The sequence below is a fragment of the Hipposideros armiger genome, unplaced genomic scaffold, assembly GCF_001890085.2.
Source record: "Hipposideros armiger isolate ML-2016 unplaced genomic scaffold, ASM189008v1 scaffold_224, whole genome shotgun sequence".
In the NCBI taxonomy this organism is placed as follows: domain Eukaryota; kingdom Metazoa; phylum Chordata; class Mammalia; order Chiroptera; family Hipposideridae; genus Hipposideros; species Hipposideros armiger.
The window spans coordinates 2,449,618-2,457,214 of record NW_017731574.1 but is presented as its reverse complement, the minus strand read 5'-3'; the positions used below and the strand labels follow the sequence as shown (position 1 = coordinate 2,457,214).

The 7,597-nt window shown below is 57.8% G+C and overlaps 1 protein-coding gene across 1 annotated transcript; it reads right to left on the bottom strand.

The window, feature by feature from the left end:
• Positions 1–1,014: 1,014 nt before the first annotated feature.
• SNAI3 (snail family transcriptional repressor 3) lies at positions 1,015–6,935 on the bottom strand. Its single transcript, XM_019654506.1, has 4 exons — positions 6,805–6,935; positions 4,013–4,630; positions 1,683–1,884; positions 1,015–1,364 (listed from the first exon to the last, which is right to left on the bottom strand). The coding sequence occupies exons 1-3, from the start codon at positions 6,878–6,880 to the stop codon at positions 1,703–1,705; spliced, it is 876 nt and encodes a 291-aa protein (XP_019510051.1). The 5' UTR covers positions 6,881–6,935; the 3' UTR covers positions 1,015–1,364; positions 1,683–1,702.
• Positions 6,936–7,597: the final 662 nt, after the last annotated feature.

Genomic DNA, 7,597 nt, shown 5'->3' with positions numbered 1-7,597 from the left:
TCTGATGGCTCAGCGCTGAGAGAGGGCGGTCTCTTGCTGTGTGGCTCCATTCCAGGGCCAGGTCCAAGGGGCCTAACTCTGTCCCTTGGCTGGAGCCAGAAGTGGAGCTGCTGACAGCACGCCATCGCTCTTGCAGAGAGGAGCAGGTGTCCCCTCCCAATGTCAAGGGCTCAGTCTGTTAGACTCGGACCTCCTTTGTTCCTTGATGCTACCCTCCCTCCAGGGTCCAGCTGGAGACTGTTAAGACACGGTGGTAAGAAGTGAAACCAGTCTAACGGGTGACCTAGGGGTGAGAGGAGGCCACCTAGGAGAAATGACGCCACTATACTGGGGCAGTGGGTGTAGGACCCTGGGGCAGGGGGCTCTTATGTGTTGGCATCTGAGTTGGTTTGGGAAGGCACGTGTATCCGGGCAGGGTCAAAGGTCTGGGTCACTCGCTCAGTTCATAGATGCCTACGGCCTCAGGAGAGGGTGTGCAGAAAAACGACGACAGTACTGTGGACAGACGTGGAGACGCAGCCCCTCGGCGAGATGGTGCAATGAAGACACCTCCTTGTGGTATCAGTGGAGAAGTGTGCAGATACCAGACTGGGTCTCTCTTCTTAAGACCCTAGGGGGAAATGAACACCCTGCCACACAGCGCTCGCTGCCCACCCCTGGCCTTTTCTCCTGGCCTTGGTATCCTTACACTTCTTCTCTTGCAAGCCCTCACTCACCCCCAGCCTGAGTGCATGTCCGTCAGTCCTTCTTCCACGGTTTAATGGGTTCCCAGCTCCCATCTCTTTTCTTCCAGAAGGCACCCTTGCTCACCCGGATCCTGCCTCCCGCAGCCTTGCTCCCCATCCCATAACAACATCACCGTTCGATGCCCTGACCCGTCTCGCCCTCCTCTGACCCCAGAAAGGCCCAGGTATCAGGGAGTCCTGTTGCCTGTGGAGAATTTCCCAGAGCTTGGCCTCCTCTGTAGACACAGGGGACTGGAAAGACGCAGACCCCCAGAGGACATAACAGATGTGAGTGCACGGACTCTTTATTGCCTCACGATTGTGGATGGGGGCCTAGCTGCTGGTCTTCCCAGTGCTGCTCCATCCCCGGGGCAGCCTAGTGAGGTAGGGAGGGTATGTGTGCGTATATGTGACATGAGGCAGCGTGGCCCAGATCCCAAAGCAAAGGCAGGTGGAGGTGAGCCTTGAGGTAGCTCTGCCCACAAGGGCTAGACTGTGTGATCCGCTCAGCACAAGTCAGACTGTTCGTGTGGAGTTGCAAAGAGGTCCAAAGGCAGCCGTGTTCGTCAGCTTAATGGCAGGAATTGTCTATGCTGGAGGCAGTCTCCCAACAGTCTTTAACTCTTGGAGAGAGAGAACCTAAAACCAGAGCAGGTAGAAAACAGAATGGTGGTTCCTGTTTCAGTGAAAGTTGTCCCTGGGAGAGAACTCCCCTCTAAGTGGGCAGAGTGGAGTGGGAGATCTGCAGAAGCCCTTGCTCAGTCTAGCGGCCTGCTGAGCTGCTCTGGTTCTGAGTGGAAGCAGGCTGCAGCAGGCAGGAGGACGTGCCTGAGAGCGGGTGGCTGGGCTCCTGCCCTCCCAGGACACCTGGCTCCTCTGGGCACACACCAGGCAGCAAGGGCCTGCCACGAGGGGTGCTAGCCATGGACTCTCGGGGTGAGGTCCTGTCCCGCCTACCTGCACCAAAACCATGGCTCTCAGGGGCCAGGGCAGCAGCCAGATTCCTCGTGCCGTGCCAAGAGGGACATGCGGGAGAAGGTCTTGGCGCAGCTCTTGCACTGGTATTTCTTGGTGTCAGAGTGTGTCTGCAGGTGGGCCCGGAGATTGGAGCGGTCGGCGAAGGCCCTGTTGCAGTGGGAGCAGGCATAGGGCTTCTCCCCTGGGGGAGGCAAGGGGGAGGGCCAGGTGAGTGACTCTCTGGGGTGTCCTGGGAAGGCGGCCCCAGGGTTCAAGTGTCCCTATTTATAAATGAATAACCCACCCTTCCCCCTCCAAATGCTCACTCAATTGGGATGCATGTATTGTCATCACCCCTTCCCTAGGACATAAGTGATGGGGGCCTTAGCCCCTACGCTAGGAGGAGACGCTAAGGCTGAGAGGCCACAGGAGTGCCCAAGGTTGGGGCTGCTTGGGGCCGGGGTGGAAGAATACGCCTACCCCTAAGAGCACAGGTCTGCCACAGCTCTTTCCACACCTACCACCACAGCTGCTAGATCTTTCTCTTCCAGAGTTCTCCTGGGGCCCTATGCCACCCGAATCTGGAGGTGAGAAGCACGGGCACCTTCTGGCAGCCTGCCCACGGAAAGCCAGTGGTGGAGACTGGCCAGGCTCCCATACAGTCTACCATGAAGGCAAGCTGGAAGGAGTGGAGCCCTTGTCCTGCATAGGAGGCAGGCATTCAGGAAAGGCTAAGATCCTTGTAGCCTCCGGGCCACCTCCAATCAGGTGACCAGGGATTTGGACAAAGTCATTCTGTTGGGACCTTGGCCCCCAGGACGGCTCTGACAAGTATAAAAGGAAAGGTCACTGAAAGTCACCTGTTCTCCTCTGCCTGTGTACAGTGGCTTCCAGTCCTGCAGCACTACCGAGTCCTGAGAGGCGCCAGCCTGCAGTCCCCGCTGCCTCTCACGTGGGCACGCTCCCAGCCTGGCCAGCCTCCTGAGGGGCCTCCCACCCACCTGGCCCCCAGGCCAAGGGCACTGAGCCTCTGATGGTGTGTGACATCCTCAGCGAAAGGTCAAGGAAAACCAAGAAGGATTTCCAGCCTGGAAAAGGCTCCTTTCCAGCAAAACCCTTCTTTCCAGTCTCCACCCAGGTGTGACTCAGAAGATTCTCGTCAGGGAGCCATGATTTAGGATTAGGGAGGCTCCGGTTATAGAAAGTGTGTGTTGCAACTGTGGGCCTGCAGTCAGGACCGAAGTCTTATTCCGGGAGCTCTGTCTCTCTGTTCCTGTCTCCCGCTCTGTACAGTGTGCTTGACAAAGTCCTGGGCTCCAAGCAAAGCCCCGGGGCTGAGGTCCAGTTCAGCCACTGGTTGCTCTTGGGCAGAGCAGGCCCCTTCGGCTCTTTCTGGGCAGTATTTTGTAATCTACAGAGTGAAAAGGCTGAAGTTCTTAGGCCTCCTTCAGCTGTCTCCTTCCTCTGTTTCTGTCTTTGTCACCTCTCCACAGCTGCTCTTGTCTCCTTTGTTTCCTGTGGGGTGCTGGCCACCCTGTCACCCAAGCAGGTTTGCTCCAGGTCCCCAAATCCTGAGTGAAGTCCCAGCTGTCCTTTCTGCCCTTCAGATAGGCTGTGACCCCTATGGTTCTCACCCCCAGGCCAGGCCTTTCTTGCTCCCCTCTCCCTCTGCTCCAGAGTTCTGGAAGGCCGTGGAATGTAAGAAGTCAGTTCCTGCGGGAGCCCTATACATCCTGCATTTCGCCAGATGTTATGAGTTCAATTATGTCCCCCCCGAAAAAGAGACATGCATCTTAGTCCTAAACCCCAGTACCTGAGGATGTGCCCTTAACTGGAAATAGGGGCTTTGCAGATGTCATCAGGTTAAGATGGGGTCATGCTGCAGTTTGTGGGCCCTGGTTCAATATGATCGGTGTCCTTATAACAAGAGGGGAACTTGGACACGGGCACACAGTGAGGGGTGACCACGTGGAGACGGAAGCAGAATTTGGAGTGATGAAGCCACTAGCCAAAGAATGCCTGGAGCCCCAGGAGCTGGGAGAGGCAGGAAGGATCCTTCCCAGACCCTGTGGAGGGAGGCAGCCCTGGGACACCTGGATTTCAGGTTTCCAGCCTCCAGACAGTGGGAGAGGACATTTCTGATGTTTTGAACCCCCCAGGTTGTGGGACTTTATGCTATAGCCCCAAGACATGGATTGACACACTGGCAAGCAGAAGCTGTGTGAATGTCTAGTCTCTTGTTCATAAAATCACCCCTCCCCTCTTTCTAACCCCCAGGTCCCACCCCCGCCCCTACCCAGATCCCCCTTGCGGACCCAGCGGTGTCCTACCTGTGTGGGTCCGGATGTGGCCCTGGAGCAGCCAGGGTCTGGAGAAGGCCTTGCCGCAGATGGCACAAATGCAGGGCAGCGTGTGTGTGCGGATGTGCATTTTGAGGGCGCCCAAGCTGGCATACTCCTTGTCGCAGTACTTGCAGGTGAAGCAGCGATGAGCCTGCACGTGGCAGTGCAGCTGCCGGTGCCTGGCCAGCCCGGCCAGCGTGTGGTAGGGCTTATGACAGTGGAGGCACTGGAAGCCACCTGGGGGGCAGAGGGCCTGCTCAGCCCCCAGAAGTCTGTCTGAAGCCTGGTCTCTGTCTGGGCCCAGGATTGGGGGCCACCGCGTGGGCAGAACCAGCAGCGGGGGCAGGTTGAGGTGGTTCAGGCTGTCTTTGAGGGGTACGCTGGGGCCCCGGCCAGCCCGAGGGTCCACCCGGCTGACTTCCAGGGGGTCTGGCTCAGAGGCCCCCCGAGCTTCCTCGTTACATGGGAGGGGCAGGGAGATGCAGGTGATGATGGAGGTGTGGTTCCAGAGCTGGGCAGGGTCCCCATGTGTAGGAGGGGTCGCCTTGTCTGGGAGAAGAAGGGGCACCACCAGTCCCCCGCAGGCAGAACAGGCGCCATTGATCTCTAGAAGGGCAGAGGGAGAGAGAATGGAAAGGTGAAGACTGAGTCCCAACACGTTGTGTTCTCAAACTTGTATCTTGTCTCCAATCTCAAGCCCATCTTCATCTAAGCCAGCAGCAGCTTGGCAAGACGGGAAAGGCCTGAAAGATGGACGTATTGTCTAGGGAAATAAGGATGGCCCGGACTCCACGGGATCTACAGGAGGAATCTCAGTTCCTTTTTAGAAACAAAGAAAGAGGAATATCTTACAGGATCTCAAAACAGCCCCCCTGAAGGCTTCTCATGGAAGGCTCCCTCACTGCCAGGCACTTGTCGCACCTCAGGACCAGCTCACGGTGCAACCCCCAAGCTCCCACAGGATGTTAACTCAGAGCACTTGGTGGCAGGCCACCATATGTAAAATAACTAGCTTTCAGTCACCTCTTGATCACCCCTCACCATCGTGACATGGTGCACACAGCCTCCTGCCAACGTTCCCAGGTCCAGAGCGGCTGCCTCCTGGATGGATGTGCCCTCAGCCTGTTGCTCCAGTATTTGAGGCAGCATGCCCATACTTGACCCGGATGAAAATGGCAGGACCCCAAAGTAAACAGGTTACCCGGTGAGAGTTAGATTCTGCGTCTCCCCAACACCCACATCTCCAAACAGCCCACAGCCTATTTCTTATTCCTTATGTGTTGAAATAAATCTCTGGCTCTGGCTGGGTGAGAAAAGATAGGAGGAGGGTAGCAGAGAATGCTAACGGACTGTGTGAGGCTGTTCTCGGACAGTCCATTGCTGGGCCTTACACGGCTGCCTGAATTTGCACAAATGGTGAAGTAGGGCACACTGTATGATTGGACTCTACACCAGCGGTTCTCAACCTGTGGGTCGCGACCCCTTTGGGGGTCGAACGACCCTTTCACAGGGGTCGCCTAAGACCATCGGAAAACAAAAAGATATTTACATTATGATTCATAACAGTAGCAAAATTACAGTTATAGAGTAGCAACGAAAATAATTTTATATGGTTGGGGGTCACCACAACATGAGGAACTGTATTAAGGGGTCGCGGCATTAGGAAGGTTGAAAACCGCTGCTCTACACAATGGTTTTTTAAACTTTTAAAACTATAACCCATGTAAATTCAACTTTCCATCATATATATCCGAAACAGAAGTTTCCTTTACTAGGAGCACTGTTCTCTGATGGTTTCTGTTCTATTTTATAAAATTGTTGGTGGTGCTTCTTGATTTCAGGACACAGAGGTGAGATGCCTGGTCCTGGAAGGCGCCCCCTGGTGGCAGCGGGGCCTCAGTACCGGTGAACGACTCCCTCCCTCCCCAGGCTGGGTTCTGCAAGCGCTGAGGCTCTGAGGGGTTCCAGCTGGGAGCCCTGGCCTCCCCAGTGTCGCTTCTTCCCCTGTTCTCCTCTGAATCACCAAGCAGTCCCCTAGGGTGTCTTTGCCCCAAGAAGCTGCCAAGCTATCTCAGACAGCTCTGACCATTCTAGAGTCCTTTGCCCTGGGACCTCCTCATGTCCCTGTGCCTAGCAGGGAAAGGGAATAAGAGGACAGTGCTTGGGTCCTGGACTTCCGTCTCCCCACAGAGCCCCTAGGGTGAGGATTGCAGCCCCTTAGCCCAGCCTGCCCTGGGCAACCTCCACTGGGGTGAGGAGAGGCCAGAAGGAGGGAGACCCTCGGGAGGGGTGAGGAGGCGCTGGAGGGGCCCGCGGAACGCTGGACGAGCTGGGCCTTAGCACGATAAAGTCCATGCCCACTCTTCGCGTCCCCTGTGGTCACCACCCAAGCCAGGATGCTCCGTCCTTGGACGGCAGCCCCAGGTGGCCCTCCGTCTCTCCCCCCACCATCCCTGGGACCCTTCCCAAACCTCCTGCCCCAGGAAGATGCTCCCGGTTCCCTTAGCTGGGATGGGCACGCCAGACCGTAGAGGGAGAGCCCAGTAGGTGAACGGGGGCCTAGAAACTTCTCTAAGTGAGGAGAGAATCCCCACCCGCTTCTCCTGACTCGGGCCCCCTACCTCCCTCCAGCACTGGCGCCTCGGCCGTAGCGAGCTAACTCCTCTCCACTCACCTAGGACAGGTGCCCCCCACTCCCACCCCCCACCCCCCGCGCTTCCCCTCCTGCCCCGCGGGAGCCCGAGCCCTGGGCGGGGGCTGAGGACCCTGGCAGCCCCTACCTCTCTGCGTCTCCAGCTGCCCGTAGTTGGGGACCCTGTGGCTGGAGTGCGTTTTCACCAAGAAGGAGCGCGGCATGATTCCTCGCGGGCGCGGGCTGCACTTGCGAGTCCACCAGCGCGGGTCTGCAGCGCCGCGGCAGGTGCGGGCAGGGTCAGGTTCATTAGCATAGCGCACCGCCTCGGCCAACCAGCAAGCTGCGCGGCCGGGGCGGGGCGGAACCGCGGGATAGAGCTCAGGGGCCACGCCCAGGACAGGTGCGCGGCGTGGGGGCGGGAGCGCGTGGCTGGCGTGTCCTGCCCACGGGACTTCCCTGGCGCGCGCCGCGAGTCACGCCGACCCCTGGGGCCTGGCACACTCACTCGCCACCGACTAAAGGGCGGAGGTCAGGGCTGGATAGAAATCCAGCCGCCTTCAGTGAGCACGGCGTGGGAGCGTGTGCGGAGCCCAGGCTGCGAGAACCCCTGCTCCCTCCAGTTACACCCGCCCCGCCTCGTGCGCAAAACTGCAATGGTAGGAGTGGCCCCCTCTCGGCGGGCCCCCTCCCCCTGGAGACAGTACCCTAGGAGTTGACCCCACAGAAAGCTCATTTGGTGGGAGAAGGGACACAGCCCGGAATTCTGATTAAACGCGAAGTTTAATCAAAGAGGGCAAAGCGTGTGCACTGTAAACAGCTTGTCTGTGGTGCTGGGCAGCCATGTCCCTCCTTCTGTATCCTTTGGAATTCTCAGTGCTACAAAGAGCTGGGTGAGTCAAGTTTGGTTGTCTGGTCCCCGTTTATGTGGACCTTTCATG

What these genes read in the sequence shown, in the direction of transcription:
- SNAI3 (XM_019654506.1), bottom strand. Translation starts at nt 6,880, where the DNA reads ATGCCGCGCTCCTTCTTGGTGAAAACGCACTCCAGCCACAGGGTCCCC. An exon ending in GCAGCTGGAGACGCAGAGAG is followed by an intron (nt 4,631 to 6,804) that starts GTAGGGGCTGCC and finishes CTGCCCTTCTAG; the next exon opens with AGATCAATGGCGCCTGTTCT. An exon ending in CCACATCCGGACCCACACAG is followed by an intron (nt 1,885 to 4,012) that starts GTAGGACACCGC and finishes TGCCTCCCCCAG; the next exon opens with GGGAGAAGCCCTATGCCTGC.